Raw genomic sequence first — 19,420 nt, 5'->3', positions numbered from 1 at the left:
CAATTTACGTTGTATTCACCTTCAGACTTGTATACTTGATGTTCAGACTTCAGAAAACTTATAAGTGAGCTGATTTAAATGCTGGGTTGGAAAATGCATTACTTCAGTGGGAGGGGAGGTGTGTTGCGGCATCTTTTGTGTATCAGCAAAATACATTAAAACAGTAGAAAGACTGCTTCTATTAGTCTTCAGCATAATTCAGAGCAAGAAGACTGTCAACATTGAAGCTGACTTGAAATAGGGTTTGTTTGATGAAAAAAATACATAAAAATTGCATAATTCTTGTAAGTAATGCCTCATCTTCTCGCAAAAAGGAAAAATTAAGTGAAAAAATTGAACTTTGCAGCACTTACTTCTTTGAAATTTCAGGTAGGAAATAAAGACTGTTGTCTACTTTAAGCCTTTATAATTCTGTATCTCCAGATCTTACCTTTCCACATGCTCTAAAGTGTTCCCTTGAAACACCTGACTACATCAAGATAACATCCCCCTTTTTTCTTCCTGTGAACTGACAGCTTGCTCTTTTACTATGAGGAAGGCTCCTGATCCACCTGAGGATCTGCAACTACAGAAACAAATTCAGTGCCCTCATAGCAGTTAAGGGGCTAGGAGCTCTGTCAAATGAATCACCCTTGCTTGGTAAACCTTAGTCAGGGAGCAGCAAAAGAGGCAAGTGGTAAGCATGGAGCACTCTCATCTTTTGCCTGACTCATCACCTAAGATGGGCTACTGCTTGCTAAGGGTTTGAATTCACGGCATTGTTGAAAACCTGGCAAAGCTTGTCCAGTCCTCAGGCTATTACTACTTCTGCTCTTCCACGCTGGCACCAGCTATGCACCTAGGGAGACCTGGAAATTACCAAGTGTTGATTACATGGCTCTGGAAACTGAGGTCAAGGGCCAAGTGGTGTTTGCCTCAGTAACACCAGTTAGCAGGAAGGACTTGAGAAAAGGACATACCCTGCAGGCCAACAACCAGCTACGAACTGATGTTGGCAGCCAGATTTTGGTACCCATGACCATAGAACCCTCTTTGAAAACTGAGGAATGCTTGGAAGATATGAGATTCACTTGACTATGATGGGCAGAATCATATTTGCCAACAGGCTGGTGCACCTGTGAAGAAGTTTTAAACAAGGAACAACAGAGGAGGGAAAATACAACCAAACATAGAATCATAAAATAGTTAGGGTTGGAAAGGACCTTAAGATCATCAAGTTCCAACCCCCCTGCAGGGACACCTCGCTCTAAACCATATCACCCAAGGCCTCGTCCAACCTGGCCTTGAACACTGCCAGCAATGGAGCATTCACAACCTCCTTGGGCAACTTATTCCAGTGCCTCACCACCCTAACAGGAAAGAATTTCCTCCTTATATCCAACCTAAACTTCCCCTGTTTAAGTTTTAACCCATTACCCCTTGTCCTATCACTACAGTCCCTAATGAAGAGTCCATCCCCAGCATCCCTATAGGCCCCCTTCAGATACTGGAAGGCTGAAATAGTGGACTTTGTTGTCAAGTGTGGGACGATGTGAACAAGAGATACCATACAGTCAACAAAAGAGGGCTGAAATGGGGTCATCCCAAGCATATGCACATAAACGAGGAAAGGCCTACAGAAAAACATCACAGGGAAAGCTCTCATTCTGGGGGATCAGAAAGATTGGATATATAAAGTGCCTGTGCACTTAATGCACGTAGCATAGAGAACAAACAGGAGGAAGCAAAGCTCTGTGTATAGTTACAAAGCCACAGGAAAACATGGTAGAATGGTGCACATGACAAGGCTGCCGCCATGAATGAACACAGGCTCTTTAGGAAGAACAAACTGGGAAGGTAGTGACCAGGAGACACTTTCAAGTGAGACAACAGCAGGAATGCATGTGCTCTGCCTTGGGAGAGATGATGAACCAGCTGAGACATTATGGTCAGGATGACCAGGCAAACCAACATAAATTACATAGTTATAGGTGCCAGATACAGACTACCTGGTCAGGATAACATCATCATGGACAAACTGATAAAGCATAGCCTGTTTAAATGGACAGTGAGGTGGGCTAAACTGCCAGGCTCAAAGGGTTACAAGAAACAGCATAAAGTCCAGTACACCAGCAGCATACCCAAAGGCTCAATACTATTAAACGTCTTTGGTTGTGACCTAGGCGATGGAACAGAGTGCAAGTTTTCAGGCAACACAAAACTGGAAGGAGTCTATGATACACCTGATAGTTGTACTGCTATTTGAAAAAACCCTGACAGGCTGGAGAAGTGGGCTGACAGCCCATGAACCTTATACATTTCAGCAAAAGTAAGTGCAAGTTCCCCGAATCAGTATATACTGTGGTCCAACTGGCTGGAAAGCAGCTTTGCAGAGAAACCCTTGGTATAAACCATGATGAACACATTCCAGTGATGTGCCTTGTGGCAAAGAAGGCTAACCACATCCTGGACTGCATTGGAAAGAGCGCTGCCAGCAGGCCAAGCAAGGTGAGACCAGAACTCAACTATTCTATGATTCTAACTCAACTCTGGTGAGACCAAATCCAAAATGTTGCTCCCCAGTATGTGGGAGACCTAGACATATAAGGAAACTCAGCAAAGGTTAATTAAGATGATTAACAGGTTAGAGCATCTGTCATACAAGGTGAAGCTGAGCAAGCTGTGTCTGTTCAGCCTGGAGAAGGCTCAGTAGGATCTTGCCAATCCTGTATATAAATACATGAAAGTCCCCCTTCTTCTTTATACCCTTACATAACCCTCTCAGTGATGTCCAGTGAACAAACAAGAGGCAAAAGGCCCCAAAAAACAGAAGGCCTAACTGAATATAAAGAAAAACATGCCCCCAGCTTTTTTTCTTGGGAGGTGGAGGCCATGGTGGGTTGTGGTGGTGGTTTTTGGTTTTGTTTTAAAACTGTGATGGCAGTTAGTATTGGAACAGGTAGCCACGAAAGGCTGTGAATTCTCCATCCTTCCATATACTCAGGATCTGACCGGGCACAATCCTGGGGCCACTTGATCTGGCAGACTCTGCTTTGAGCAGGTGAATTGAATCAAACACTCCAAAGGTGCTTTTCAACCTTAACTATTCCACAATTCTTTGATGCAAACCAGAATAACTCTAACAGAAAGCTGTTCATATTTATTCTGTACATGTCCAGTCTTCATTTTCAACAAATTACACAGAAAATATCATGTTGTTTAGGCTTTTTTTAATAGGTCTGCAGGAATTGGTATGCTCAGTTTGGACTGCTGACTTTGGTAAATGCTACTTGAGTTTCTAATGAATGACAAGAAGCTGTGTTTATGTGATAATAGGTAATTCTGCATACAGTTAATTTGAGGTGCATATCTGTAGTCCCCAGAAACATCCTGGATTACACTGAGATGTTTAACTAATACATTTTTTCCTATTTGATCTTAAAGTTCAAAAGAACAAAAACATTACCTAGTCTGACAGCTATTATTCTTTCATTCATTTTCAAGAACATAGTATCTTTGCAAACAACTGAATTTGACAGTTCAATTCTGTTTACCACGAAAGTCTTACTGCATGAAACTAATTCTAACGTTACTGATACACCGACTGCAGTTTCAAACAATGACCAGAGCCAACACCTTACCTTGCACTGGTTCCAACTTTTCAAAGAAGTTCACATTTGTAAGCTTAGTTTTAATCCATCTTACTTTCCAGTAAACTCACACTTGAATAAATATTTCCATAAAACCTTTTTTTTTTTTTGCATTTAATATAGTTATCTGAAAACTATAGAGAAAAAAAAATCATACCAGTCATGTTCCAGATTAAAGTACTGTCTAAGCATAGGAAAAGCCACATCTTTATGGAATACTAAGTTTAAATAAAAAGGTACTTAAATACAGTGATAATTATAGATAAAGCCCCCTGTGTATTTAATTCATTAAACAAACAATATCTTACATTTTTTGAAGAACCTGGGCCATCACAACCCCATTCGTTAAATCTTCCACGGTCTGGCATGGTGCCTCTACATTAAATGTCTGGATCTGTAGGAGAAAGGAAAAGGTTATCATCTTCTACTTCAATGTCAAAGGATTTTCAATAGTTACAAAAATAATAAAAAAAATGCCATCAAGTGCCTCCACATTTAGTGTACATGTTAGGAATTAAGAAGTTTTATATTTAATAGCAATCAAAAAAAGCACTATTGACAGGGCTTAGCATATTTGTTTTCACAAACTTGTGAATTTTGCTACAAATAACAGCAGTACATTTTCCAAGAGGCATATTCTCCACAGCATTTTCTAATTTGGAAAATAACTTCTCTCATTCAAACATCTGTAAGAACATATATTCAAGTACACTTTCTCGATGAACACACATAAGCTCAGCTTTTAGAAGTAACATGAAACTCTGAAAGGCTCCCCACAACTAGAAGATCAAATGCAGAGAGACACACATTCTCCAAACTTAACTATTCCCTACTACCGGGGGTAAAAGAAGAGCAGAATGCTTCTAAACCCTTACAGGTCTAAGCACTTCTAGTGTTATGAGTATTTCAAGGTGTTCTATTAACACAGTAAAAAATAGTAAGGTCTACATAATGGCAAGCCTCCGGTTTTCATATGGAAGCTAGGAATCAAAAAAGCTGCTATTCTGAAAAATGGTAAGGACCATAGGACCAAGCCATTTTATGACAGAATTACTTACAACTAGAGTTAGTTTATAACAAATTTCTCTCCATAGACTGCACATTGAACACACTAAGGTTAACTTTCTGAGGACCCCGTGTAATATTACTAGTTAACACAGGAGCAAGAATAATCTTTAAGAAAAAAAAAAAAAAACAACAAACCACCAATACACACAATTCTTGTCAGATTTCTGTTCATCAACTTGATTTCCATGTGTATATCAGAAACCCTCCCCCTACCATATCAACAAATGTACAAATATACAAGGCAAAGTTATTTTCTTCCTTCCTTCCTTGGTGTAGGGAAAAAAGCCTTCCTGCTTCAGCACAATCTTTTCAACTGGTCTAAGGTATTTCATTATTTACTTTTAACGAACATTATTTTTAAAGGATTTTAAAAGATCAATTTTGTAAAAATAGTTTTGATGACATGTCATTTGAAGGGTATCTGCAGACACAGTGGGAAAGCCAGGGCTTATTTGTAGGAAGTACTACTCATACGCACCAGAGAAAAGAAAGCCTAAAAGACAGCTTGCAGCTTCAGGCTACATAAATGTTAGATATCAACCACTTCTTTCCGAACATAGTGTAAAACCATGCTTTAGTGGCATTTGAAACACTAATGTTGGTCCAAGCCATTTTGCAATGAATGTCCTCTAGATATGTATTGTGCAATAAAAGACAATTCATGTGACAGTGGGAAATTTTGTAAGCCCTTTTCGGAGAAGGCTCTCAAAAAAAAAAAAAAAATCAAGCACAATATCCAGATTCTCGTAATACCTTCTGATTTTAGAAGAAACATGAAAGTCTATCACGGAATGTCACGTAAGCAAGCTAACAATGCCATTTAACATTAATTTGGAGAACAAGCACCTAGGTCGATGTTCCTTTCTTCCCTTTACTCTGGAAGAAAAAAACCTAGCAATGATGTCCATGAAGAGCCCCCCCAAAATGAGCTCTCAGATTTTGCTGATCAAGTTCAACAGTAAACATGCTGTCAACATTTTCAACTGTCATGAACGATATCCATGCTCCAAGAGTACAAGCACAAATTACTATGTGGCATACAAAACAGAGCAACTTCTACACTTCTGATTCAGTAGATTTTCCTATAGCTTGGTCTGAGCTACCCAGAAAACACAGCTCCTTGCTTCTCCAGAGAATCAAGAAGCCATCACACACTGCAGAGACACTAGGTGAAAGTCAGGTTGAGTGGCTGGGTTAGGGAATTAAAAAACAAGACCACACATGAAAACCACCACATAACAGGATATAACATCAAATTGCTATTTTGGAAGAAACTGAAGTTTACCTAGAGACTCTGAATTGTGGCAATACTTTTGATGGAATACAAAGACAATTCTGAGTCTGAATCCACAAACTCAGTAATACATTAAACAGGAAATACTACTTTCTAGCAAAAAAAGCTGCAATAACATCATGGTTATCATTGAAGAAGTTCAAGATGTTATAAGGATAAAACCCTCAAGCACTGATAGTGAAAATTTGTTTCTAATTTTGCATATTGCACCTTTAAATAATGAAAATTTAAATCACTTTGCTGCACAACAGCCAAATCAAAAAGTCAAGTAAGGACTAATACCACTATGATTTTTCAAAAGTGGACAAAGTGAAATGCTCTTCTCAAATAAGCAATACCATCATCAATGAGGTTTTTATACAGAGTGCTAGTTTGCAGGTTTTAAAATTAATTTTGTATCTTTACACATGAAACACCTCCTGGACTAAATCAAAGTACATGCAGGAGATACAACTGCACCGACAGAAGATGAAAGGTTGTTAAGCCTGTTTTCACAATACAGAAAACCAAGATGCATCTCTGCTGTTCTGTACCTAATTTTATCACCATACTTCCCCAATATTTTATACACAAAAAAGTCTAATCTGTCACTGAGATTCATGTAATGAGACTAAGTCTTCTTTTCTCCACATTCACACATGCAAGATTGCCCTTAAGGACAATAATGGTTTTCATAGGTAGATGACAAAGAACAGGAACAAAGACTAAAACTAGCCATCTGACTTGTTTCTTCGCATACATTTAAATTTTGTAATAAATGTCTTCACTTGCACAGAAAAGAAATACACAGCATAATATTTCAATTAAGGTGTCAAATTCATGACACAAAACATTTATTCAGCTCTCAAAACAAAGGAACCATATCATTTTCATATCCTTCACAGAAAGTAACAAACTTTCTTCTTTAAATAAATAAATAAATGTTTCTATATTTATGTCAAAGTGAAACTCCTATACCATTCTCATATATTTCTACAAAATGCTAAACCACTCTTAGAAACAATACAGTTCATTTTCCAGAAAGGGGAGGAATGATAAGAATCTAGCAAAGCAGAAGCAGAGTCCAGCTATGGAGACAAAGAAACAAGTATTTTTGTGTGTGTGCTTCTAAACAGCTATTTAGTAACAGCTGTTAAAACAATGCTCTTTCTGTGCAATGTGACGTGTTTCCTCCTGGAAGGCTTCTCTCTCATCCTGCTGCAACTGCTCCTAATTTTTACGTGTTTGCAATATGGCCCCCATTGTTAGTTCCCAAAGCTGTAACTTAATTGCAGTTCCCCTCTATTTTTTTTTTCTCTTTTTCCTTTCTGTATCACAATATGAAGCCTTTAGATCATGCCTGAGTGATCGTAGCCCATTCAGTGGGACCTAGGCAAGCTTGTGAAGTGGGCTCATGTGAACTCCATAAGGTTCAACAACGCCAAGTCCAAGGGCCTGAACATGGAATGGGAACAAATACAGTACAAATACAGGCTAGGGATGAAGGAATTGAGAGCAGCCCTGTGGAGAAGGACTTGGGGGTACTGGCAGATGAAAAGCTAGACATGACTCATCAGTGTGCACTCGCAGCCCAGAAAGCCAACCATATGCTGGGCTGCATCAAAAGGACTGTGACCAGCAGGTCAATGGAGGTGATCTTACCACTTCACTCTGCTCTTGTGAGACCCACCTGGAGTCCTTTGTGCCGTTCTAGTGTCCTGAGCACAGGAAAGACATGGACCTGTTGAAGAGGGTCCAGAGAAAGACCACAAGAACGACAGAGAATCTAGCATCCCATGAAGCCGCAAGAAAACAAAACAACAAAACCCAAGCCAACCAAATGAAAAAAAACCAAACAAAAAACAAAACAAAACAAAACAAAACAACAAACCACCACACACCACCACCACGAACATCCAACCACCTCCCCTGCCGAAGACAAAGAAAGGTCTCCAGCACCTTCCCCTTCTCAACACTAAGAGCCAAAGACAGACCTTCTCTTTGTACAGTGATTATATATATAGCTTGTTTTTTATTGCTCTTGTAGTTGAATATCAGACCTTTTATGTATTCCTTGTAATAATACCCGAAATCTTTACTAGAGCTTCTTAGCAGATAAAACAGTGTGACTAGTTATCTTATGCGCAAACACAAAGGTAATTCCCAGCTTCCAATTAGTTATCTATTAGAGCAAAGTAATCCCTAACCTATAAATGATCCTTTATACTTATTTACATATTATTTCCCTACTTTTTTGGAACTGACTTTGCAAGCTTACAGCTAGGTGCCATGTAGAGTGCCTAAAATACTGCATCACCATCACTGTGTGAAACAGATCACACAGCTAAGATGAAGAAGCGGTTAAAAGGAATAAGAACAAGAAATGAACCAGCTTCACTGGGCTAGATGTTAATCGCTAATTAAGCCGTTATCCAAGAACAGTTGAAAGTGGCAGAGATTAGGGAGGGTTGGACACTTCTGCCCTCATATGTGCACAGAATATTACCTAGGAGATGCACAAAAATCCCACTAGAAGAGATTTCCCCCTGTATCAGTCCTGGAGGAAACCAGACCACTATTTATTTTATTTTTTTTTCAGGACGGTAGGTTAATTATGTGATACAGAAAGCTGTTCTTCCTCAGATGCCAAATTCTTGCATCGAGCCACATCTGATACAAGGAGAGTTGGGATTCCTATTCTATAACCAGATTCTGTGCTTGTGGACAACTTTAAGGTTTTTTCACCCATTTTTCTCCTTCCCTGTTGCTATCTTCTGCTTGGATAGTCATGCCATAAGCTGTTTTTTCATGCTTTCCAACACAGCAGCAGAATGTATCAAACAAACAAAGGGGATCCAGGCTCTCCAACGAGCACAACAGTTTTGTTCCAGGATTTGAACTCTGGGATGTTTTCACTGGATTTTAAGTTGTCAATCTTTTCTAATTAAAGTCTCAAGAGTTAGTCTGCAATGCAGCTGTAACGTTAAGTACTCAATTATCAAAAATAATGAAAGGGCAAACTCTTGCTGGATAGGGTGGCGATTCATTCAGGGAGAAAGAGTTGAAAATTATTTTTGTTAATTTCCTTCTTATTTTATATAAATTAGTTTTGACCCCCAATACCTGAATGGGTCAAAGTCATGAAAGATCTCAATCAAAATGTTTCATTCAGAGATTAAGTTTTATGAAGATTAAATATTTCCTTTGCAGAAACAGTGCAGAAAGCAGAAGATACACCTTGACTAAAGCTTACTTACTAAAAGCCTCTGAGATTAGATGCCATGACAGCATAAATCAGCCAGTACTGCACTATGTTGGCATTGCCACTAAACTATTGGTAACTAAAGCGTTCACGTATGACACATTATTAGGATACAATGAACAGTCTCAATTCTGAATGGTGTTGATTTAACCATTTCAGAATCTCCCATGAGAAGACAAGCTAATCTTCCAGCTCCTGAGGAAAATACTGAATGTGTTTCTGTGTTCAGCTGAAAACCAGATGAGCCAGCTGACGAAAAATACTACATATATTTGTGATTAAGATAAAACGAAATTATGATACATAATAGGAAGGCCTAACACAGCAACATAAACCAACAGTTCTTTCCAAGCTCTCATCTACTTAACCATGTTTTAGTTAAAAGTACTATTTACTATTTTGCAGCTAAATTGAGGAAGTGTGGTCTGGATGATCGGGTAGTGAGGTGGACTGTGAACTGGCTGAAGGAGAGAAGCCAGAGAGTTGTAGTCTATGGGGCGGAGTCTAGTTGGAGCCCTGTATCTAGTGGAGTGCCTCAAGGGTCGGTACTGGGACCAGTATTATTTAATATATTCATCAATGATTTAGATGAGGGAATTGAGTGTACTATCAGCAAGTTTGCTGATGACACTAAGCTGGGAGGGGTGGCCGACACACCAGAAGGCTGTGCTGCCATCCAGCGAGACCTGGACAGGCTGGAGAGTTGGGCGGGGAATAACTTGATGAAATATAACAAGGGAAAGTGTAGAGTCCTGCATCTGGGCAGGAACAACCCCAGGTTCCAGTATAGGTTGGGGAACAACCTGTTAGAGAGCAGTGTAGGGGAGAGGGACCTGGGGGTCCTAGTGGACGACAGGGTGACCATGAGCCGACACTGTGCCCTTGTGGCCAAGAAGGCCAATGGCATCCTGGGGTGTATTAGAAGGGGGGTGGTTAGTAGGTCGAGAGAGGTCCTCCTTCCCCTCTACTCAGCCCTGGTGAGACCTCATCTGGAATATTGTGTCCAGTTCTGGGCCCCTCAGTTTAAGAAGGACAGGGACCTGCTGGAGAGAGTCCAGCGCAGGGCAACTAAGATGATTAAGGGAGTGGAGCATCTCCCTTATGAGGAAAGACTGAGGGAGCTGGGTCTCTATAGTTTGGAGAAGAGGAGACTGAGGGGTGACCTTATTAGCGTATATAAATATATAAAGGGGGAGTGTCACAAGGATGGAGCCAGGCTCTTCTCAGTGGCAAACAATGATAGGACAAGGGGAAATGGGTACAAACTGGAACACAAGAGGTTCCACTTAAACTTGAGAAGAAACTTCTTCTCAGTGAGGGTGACAGAACACTGGAACAGGCTGCCCAGGGAGGTTGTGGAGTCTCCTTCTCTGGAGACATTCAAAACCCGCCTGGACACGTTCCTGTGTAACCTTATCTAGGTGTTCCTGCTCCGGCAGGGGGATTGGACTAGATGATCTTTTGAGGTCCCTTCCAATCTCTAACATACTGTGATACTGTGATACCACTGATGCTTTCTCTTCTCAAAATAAAAGCCATTAACAAGTGCAAAACTGCCAAACATTACCTCAATACACCTGTAGTTACAGGATACATACACTCACACTCTACAAAGCACCAATGCATTTTAGAAACCCCCAAAATGTGCCTCTTAAGACTAGAAACATCTTCTCATGGAAGAACACACTAACGGCAGAGTTTACAGGAGGCTTCCTCTGCTAATCAGAGTGCAAAAATTTCCATCTCTACTACCCAGAGTTGACAAAAAAGCGTAATTAAAGTGATGTCACATTAGACACAGGAAGTACAGGGTATCTTCTGTCTTCCCCACTCTGACTTACAGAAGCCTAGATGATAATACAACCCATAGAACTGGGATGCATGAAGTTTCACCAAGGGAAGATAATGGAACTGTACTCTCAAAGTAGGTGTTAAATACAAATAGCAGAAGTGCTCAATGAACAAGGGCAAAATTCTTTTTCTCCTTAATGAAGACTGGCAGGTTACTAGAAACCTGAACAGCACCAGGCAAATGTGCTTAAATTGATCCATACTAAGACAAAGGACAGGCAGCAAGGCATAGCTTCTATTTGATTACACAAGGCAAAGCCAAGTCCATTAACCTCTTGGATAGCTGTTATCCAGAAAAACTTTGCACATTAGCAGTCCAAATTTATACAGATTTAAAAAATTACATAAACAAAAACAAACAAAAAAGTGAACATAGATGGCAGCTTTTCCCTTGAAAATACTGGGGGGGGCCCCCCCCCAATACCTATTTTAAGCCTAGAACTCCACCTTGTTGAAGCTACAATATAGATGAAAAGTACTGTCTCTGTTGACAGGTGAAATAAAGAAGTTTCCCTCAAAGGCACAGAAGATGAATCCAAGAGCACTAAGTTCTACTGAAATATCATCTGCACAAACTTTCTGATCAGTGTGGAAACACAGTCTTTCACAGAATCACAAAAGTAAGACTCAGCAGCTACAAGATAGGATTCAAAGAGAGTTGGCCTTAAGTTTTCACCAGGCTAAGAAATTTCAGATGTAGCAGATTCTAGAACTGGTAACACAAATGCACAGCACACTGCATTTCTTGCAGTTCAAATAATCTCCATTCCCAGGATTTATATTTCAGCAAACATTTTCCTGAACTTCATGGAAACTATGGAGGTATGCAGAACAAGGCTTTTGAGAAGCTCACCAAATTCCATGATTCCTTAAGAAAGGCAGGAGACGTCACAGAATGGGCTGCCATCTTTTTGACATTGTCCATAAAATAAAATCGGGCAAATCGTGATTAAACTATTAAAAGCATTTTTAATTTTCCTAATCCCCAAAGGGGCAGTAGAATTGGTGAAACAACCATAATCTCTGCTGCAGTTAAACGCAAACTTGTTTCTCCTTGCTCCTATCCTAAAATAAAACAATGGATACCTTGCTGCAATGGCAAACAAGTTCACTCAAAACTTTATCGTATGTAATCCAGGAATGTAGGAAAGGCTACAGCCCATTTAATACTTGGCAACTCTGCAGTGAATAAAATATGAATGCTTATTTCCAGATCTAATGCCCCCCCAAGCACTCATTGTGTGTGGTGTGAACTCACTTGATGGTTAGATTAAGTGTCTAAACTTGACTACCCTGAGAAATTTAGCTCTAAACACTCAACAGGACTTCAGAGAAGACACAAAGCATGACACTTCCATTGTAATGCACATTTGCAAAGAAGCTTGCAGCTAAAAGGCATGAAAGAGCCCTATGAATTCTAGGGCTGAAGCACATCATCATCAGATTTAGTGCATCTTTTTGTGCAATACTTGCTCCATCACATGCACTCCAAAACCATTTCCTGCATGTCCCCTTTGAAAAGTGGCCATCCCTTCGTGGCCCCAGCTAGTCCACTGAAACACAACTCCAGCTTTGTATTCATTCAGAAGTTTTTGCCTGCCACATGCAGGAGAAGGATGCTGGCTGGATTTCCGGCCTTCCATCCCCTGCCTTTAACCTTAGAGAGCTTCCTCCTTCACCAAAACAATTCTCCTTTCCATACTGCCTCTTGTTCATTGACCCGACTGAGAAGCACTAAGTAACCCTTAGGAATGACTAAGTCACATATGGCAAAGGCAGGCAGCCAGGAAAACAGCACACGCATACTCTGCAGGGCAGGAAACGACTACAACCAGCAAGTTAGGGAAGGAGTTAATCTTTTTCTCTTTCCTGTGTAGTAGGACCCACCAGGCTGTTGGTAGCCAAAAGCCAAACGGAGGACATTACTTACTACCCTCTTACCCTCTCTTCTAGGCACATGTTCCTGCCTTAACCTTATACAGTGTAAGTTACTGTGTGGCAAATAACCTCATTGGCTTGGGTTTTGTGTTGTTTTGTTTTGATAGGCGGTTTTGTTTTGCTTGGTTTATTTTTTTGGTTTTTTTTTTTTTTTATATATTAATTATTAGAACTTGCAAATTATATTGATTAAGCAACCCCACACTTAGGCTCTAAATCTGAAGGCAAACCTAAGCTATTTAAGTCTTTCTAAACTATCAGTACTTGAGAACCCTCAGTTCAGCCAAGAAGGCAGACAGTAGCAAGTGCAATTGATTCTCGGACCCCTCTTCCCCACCTGCTCCACAACTTGAAAAGCCTGCAATTGCTCTACAGAAGTCAAACACATTGCAGCAAAGATTTTTTGATGGCTGGGGAAGGACAGAATGTTCAAATATTATCTTCCAGTTCAAGAGCCTCAACAAAATGGTTTCACAATAAGAAAAACAAAAATAGTTGTGCAAAATTCACAATCTGACTTCACCTCTTTGAAATAAATGTAACTATTTCAAAAAGAAGACAGAAACAGGTTTCTATCCTCACCTCCCACCTTTAGACTGACAAGCTAACAGAAGAGTTGTTCCCTTTATACTGTTTGAAGTTCACAGTTCCTAGCAGCAAAACCTGTTTCTTCTCCAAGCAACATCTCCCAATCTCCCCCCAAAAAATGAGGGGGCAGAACTAGGAGCTGAAATTGAGCGCACACTGAATCACAACTAACTGGGTTTTGTTCAGTGAACTAGCAATTGTTATAAACGTACCACTGCTACAGAGCATCACTTCAGATAAAAGCAAGATTTTAAAAGGCAGAATTTGGGACAAGGCCCCAAAGAATGAAAATTAACACTGTCAAATCACATATGAAGAAAAATGCCTGAACCTCCAAATTCTGTGTTCAGCTTTCCTTCCTAGTTGTCGCTTAAAAGAAGGGGGTGAGGGAGAATACAAACTGTACCTTATTATCTTTAATGATCACATTCATACATTATCAGCCTCATATCACTTGTTCTACAATAAAATATTTAAAAGAAGTACTTCTGCCACTGCTTGACCTCTCAGCAATAGGTCAAAAAAATTCCTATAATCTAATAATAGTGCTAGGCACCCCAACTCTTTCAGACATAATGGATGAAAGAAGGTAGATTTAAATTAGACATTAGGAAGAAACTCTTTACTATGTGGATGGTGAGACACTGACACAGGTTTCCCAGAGAAGCTGTGGCTGCCCCATTCCTGGCAGTGCTCAAAGCCAGGCTGGATGGGGCTTTGAGCAATCTGGTCTAGTGGAAGGTGTCCTTGCCCATGGCAGGGGGGGCTGGAACTAGATGATCTTTAAGGTGCCTTCCAACCCAAACAATGCTGTGTGCTGTGATGATAAGCTCAGAGTATCACTCTCTTAGACAACTACACCTAAAGGATGGAGCAACAAATTCTTTACCATCTTAGTGAGTGATCATTAAAAGTAGAAATGGTTGCTCAACCTACTGCTTTGCCAATAGATGCAGCACATACAGGGACTGTGGTCTGCCAGATACCTCAATCCATGCCCCAAGCTGGCAAGCTCAGTGTTTTCCCCTGTCTCTCTGAACTGAAACACATTCAAACAGAACTATCTTCATGACCTGCTGTCATCACCAGCATAATCAACCACTCCTGAAATTCCATGTTTTCTTCAAGAGGTAAGAGATGGTGATGTGATGATATCATCAGAAGAAAATGAAACCCTACAACTTTGTGGTCAGTGATCAAGGATTGAATGAGGAAAGAATTTAAACAGGCTTAGCAAGTCTCCTACAATCTTGGCATGTAAAAGAAACCAGAAGAGTACTTAAAATCATAAATGCATATAAATCAAGACAACTTACTCTAAAAAGGAGGTAATTGGACCGTAAGGGAAAATACAGCTTTCCTAGTAAACGCCAGCAGATTTTATTCTCTCCAAGGAGGGTGCCTACAAAGCACTTACAAGCAGCACTTGCTCACATGGTCTGTGTATCTCAAATAACACATGCAAATCATTCCAGTTTGGGACAAGCCACCACAGAGATACACTGTGTACTAAGAAGATTTTTCAGCCAAAAATGAGAAAAGCCATATAAATGGACAGAGTGCTTTTAAAATGGAGGGTGCAAAAAAAAACCAGCCTTGTACGTGTTTATAAAATTCTCACTTATAAAAGTTTCAATATGTCTACCACAGAAACTATATTTGGCCTTGAGGGCTGGAAAAGAAAGAAAACAGGCAAGATGCAGCTTGGCAGAGGCAGTACATGGCAAAATAAGAGATACATATCATAATGAATGAAAGTTCATGACATCTCCATAGTGATTACTGCGTATAACCAGGCAGCAGTGACCTCTTTGAGGAATCCTGCTGTTTACACACCAATGCTAAGCAACCTTTTCAGCTTTTGAGCATCACATTTTAGCTCTATGTTGAAGAAAATTTCACAGATTACATAGCATACAGTGTTGCTGTAACCATAACACTGATTTCAGCTACAGACATACTAAAGCTTAACTGCCACATGCACATTTGTCAGCTCTCCGTTTTATGAAATGACTCGGTGATGTAGCCAAGTTAAAAACATTCCTGACACTACATACAAATAATAATAAAAAAATATAATCTGTGTGTTCGTATCTGGATGAGTCATAAACTTTAAACAGAAAGATGGCGTGAATCTGTATTTGATACGCTGAAACGATTCTAATATCATTGCAGGTTTACCTCACAGCCACATTTTTCCAAACTGCTTTGGCTGCCGTGCAGTTTGGATAGCTACACCACAGTGCCTAGAATAGTCTCAAGAGAGGTTTCTGGGAGATTTCTGGTAGAGTAATAGTTCTGCAATTACAGTAGGCTACAAACCTTGCTAAAGCATGAAAACCAACTTTGAGATGTCAGTAACTGGGTTCCAGTCCTTCACTCGGTTCCCCTTGAGCTGCCACTACCCTGGCTGCCTCAAAATAACATCATGGTCAGGGCTGAAGTGGTAGGAAGCAAAAGGTCTCCCAGCTGTTTAAAATCCTTAACAAAAATTATTTAGGAACACATTTGATAATGTTCTCATACAGATAAAAAACCTGAGAATTAAACCCCCAAACTGCAGAGTAACACCAAAAACGAAGCGTTGGTGAAATTACTAAAGAATAAAACAGAACATATTCACACGTAAGCAACATGCCCCAGCTTAAAGACACCAGAAAAGGAATGCAAGGTAAAAGGCTTGAGGGATATTCTCATTCATTAAAATAATGAGTTTGCAGAGGGAAGAACAGTTTCATTGCACCCTGCATCCACCCAAGCAAACATTCAGTTTAAGCTGAACAGGTTCTCAGATTTGCAGAAAGCCTTATCTACCCTACTTACACCACAGAGAAACCAGTTCAAGTACTTCCATATGAATATGAAGCAAGCAACCTGGGAGGTTAAACCAGTTCTTAAGAAAAGCCAGCTTCTCTGGCATTATGGAAAAGACTGTCCATCCCAGGTATGCATAAACTACAATCAAGATAGCTCTCTGCTTCCACCTACATGAACGGTTTACCAAGAATCATTATGAGACCAGAGAAAACCAGGCAAAAATGCATTTTATTCATACAGTTTCACTGAGGACTAAAAAACTTCATTGGTTCTTTTGCAAGTTCCATGTATCCTGGAATAAACTGAAACTACCTTTCTTCATTCTTTTACTGAGTCTGTTTCAAAGTCACACTCACAGAGATATACTGAAATTGTAAAAATAACCAGTAACTCCACACATTCACCTAAGAAACACGTTGACTAATTTTAATGCTGTTTAAGAAATATTTTGTAATATTTCTGATTAAAAAAAAAAAAAAGAAAAAAAAGACACAGCTAGTTTCTTGATTAGGTCAGTATCTGTGGGTGTGCAAAGGCTAGAAATGCAAAGGGATCCCCATGGACCATTACTGCAGACAGGACAAGACTCCACTTGATAGGTACAGTTTCAGGACTGAAGATTATAAATACTAACTACTGCTCAAACACCACCATATGACTGAGTAATAACTTTTACATATGGCCAGCACCACAAGACTTTTGCTGTTGCTGTGATTTCTCTCTCTAAGCTTTCCATTTTTATGCCTACTTTTCCAGCACAGCTTTTAGTGTCAATGTAATTTTTTTTTCAATGGTTTAGTTTTTCTAAGAAAATGCAGATGATTTTCAAGGGTAACAATAAAGTTTGCTACTCAACAAATCAACTGCCTCAACTACCAACCTTGGCAAGGGAAAAAAAAAAACAACAAAAAAATCACTAGTTCTTTCCACTGCTTTGCTGATGTTGTTTAATGCAAGAAAATCAGTGGAGATCTTCACTAACACTGAATAGACTTCATGTAGATAAACTTGTTCTCTTCATCTCCACAAACAAGAACTGAAGACTCCTATTTTCCAGAAAGACTCATCCAACCACCACCACATTTGAACACGATGTTGACAAAATTATCCTTTTGAACATATATAAACCACTGCTTTGTACTATATTGGGCTGTAAAAATAATTGTTTTGGGGACCAACGAAGTCACCACTGCCTTCTGGATGCATTTTGTGATTTCCCTTGCTGGCTAGCAATCACCTTAACCTTATGAAGTTCTAAAAGGAAACTTTATTGAAGTATTAACCCCTCAAAACCAAACCTGAATGGCATACTTAAGTAACAGAATATTGGACTATTTTTAAATTTCTTGTCAGACTTATCACAGAGTTCTGTACATTTGTTGCACTTCAATAAAAAATTCTCAAGTCATTGACAATTTTGTCCAAGCTGCAATTGGTGGGTAGGACCAACAGTTCAAATCACTCAAGTCACAGGCCAATACCATACAAAAGAAAATCCCATCTCTTTCATTCTGCAGCAGTTTACATATGAATAAGGTAGTCTCACCACAAAAGAGCGAGCTAATCTGTTAGTTACTTCGAAATCCAAGGAGCTGGGAATGCCTGGGGACTGTGACTACTTGCTAGGTAAGCTACAGGCTTATTCTTCCCCCATTGGCACAACTGCCAGAGAGCACAAGAAAAGCATAACTAAGGCAACTAGAGCAAAAGCACACGAAAACTAGCAGCATATCGAAACAGATCTCCCCCCATCACTTCCCCACCAGTAAGCCTTCTTTCTCCTAGCACTGGGCCCCTCAGCCTTTCTTTGCCAGGATTCAACTTCCTCTTGAACTCTGTCAGAAGGTAACTTTCACTGCCAACACCTGAAAAAGAAAATATATGAAACCAAAAGCACGACAAGCGGCCAACTGCAAGAAATGTGCAAAGACTGGCAGAAATGCGAAGGAAAGAGAAACTGGGTTCTTATTCCAGACCTGTATGAGGCACTGGAGCACACCCTCCCCAAAAAACTCCACTTTCTACAGTTTCCAAAGTCCTGCTCACCTCCAGCAATCACTGAATTTCCCTTACTCATCCCCTTGTGACTTTCACAGAGAAACCTAACCTGTCATTCCCCAGTAACTTACTGACTACCATCACAGCTTTAGCCAGCTCTGGCCTTGCACAGACTAAACTTTTTTGTCTAAAAGACAAAAATCTCCATTTCTCTTCAACAATCCCCAGAATTTTATATACTGGATATTTTCTTGACAATTCTGCTCATGGAAGGAGAAAGAAAACACCACCAAACATTCCCCAAACCAAAACAAGTCATACCAATAGATCAGTTGTTACAGAACTACAAGTTTCACGGCTATGTTACATTCATTGCTCAAATTGCAGAGCAGCTGCAAAGCCAGCTTCCATGTCTACCACATTTTGACAGCTCTCTGACAGCACAACCTCAAGATGTTTATGGACCAAACTCCGAACATTAAAATCGAAAAGGGCAACTCTTAGGTTGACAGTATATTATTTTCACAGGTGAATTTTGTCACTTGAGGCTCGAGCACTACTTAAAAATAACGGGAAAGCAACACACAAAAGAAAGTTTCTGGTAAGCAAGCCTGTCGAGCCAGCAGGCAAGTTAGAGAAAGGCGGCCTGACACACCGGAGCCACACCAGGGCACGGGTGGGGGGATCAGAGCAGAGAGCTGCACGAAGGCCGCCGAGCCCGGGCGCACGACGGGGGTGATGGGGGATGCACCTAGGTGCGCTTATCCTCCGCCGCTCTGCTGCAGGCCCCGGCCCCCCAGCCGTGGCGGTCGCGGCTCCGCGGGACGTGGGTTTCTTTGTTCCCCCGATGCGGGGGGGGGGGGCAGAGCCAAGGCGGCTGCGGCGGCGGAAGCGTCCGTCCCGCCGCGCCGGGCAGCCCCTCACACCCTCAGCGCGCCCAGATGAGGCGGGGCGGCTCCGTCAGAGCTCCGCCGACCCCGGCCGGGCTGGAGCTGG

At 40.6% G+C, this 19,420-nt stretch overlaps 1 protein-coding gene across 4 annotated transcripts in view; it reads right to left on the bottom strand.

Annotated features, from left to right (window-relative positions):
- HOOK3 (hook microtubule tethering protein 3) overlaps window positions 1-19,420 on the bottom strand; it is a 90,994-nt gene that overhangs the window by 71,122 nt on the left and 452 nt on the right. For 3 of the 4 annotated variants that reach the window (XM_061366090.1, XM_061366088.1, XM_061366089.1), the window contains exon 2: window positions 3,938-4,023. In XM_061366090.1, the coding sequence (XP_061222074.1) occupies window positions 3,938-4,023 (86 nt within the window). Of the gene's footprint in view, window positions 1-3,937; window positions 4,024-18,745; window positions 18,831-19,420 lie in introns of those variants that run through there. The other variant, XM_061366091.1, reaches the window with a different exon arrangement.

This window comes from Neopsephotus bourkii, unplaced genomic scaffold (assembly GCF_033783945.1).
Source record: "Neopsephotus bourkii isolate Nb327-2 ecotype Australia unplaced genomic scaffold, CSIRO-AGI_Nbou_v1 NB_1298, whole genome shotgun sequence".
NCBI classification, from domain to species: Eukaryota; Metazoa; Chordata; class Aves; order Psittaciformes; family Psittacidae; genus Neopsephotus; species Neopsephotus bourkii.
Note: the sequence above shows the minus strand (reverse complement) of the source record. Positions and strands in the feature narration are given on the sequence as shown.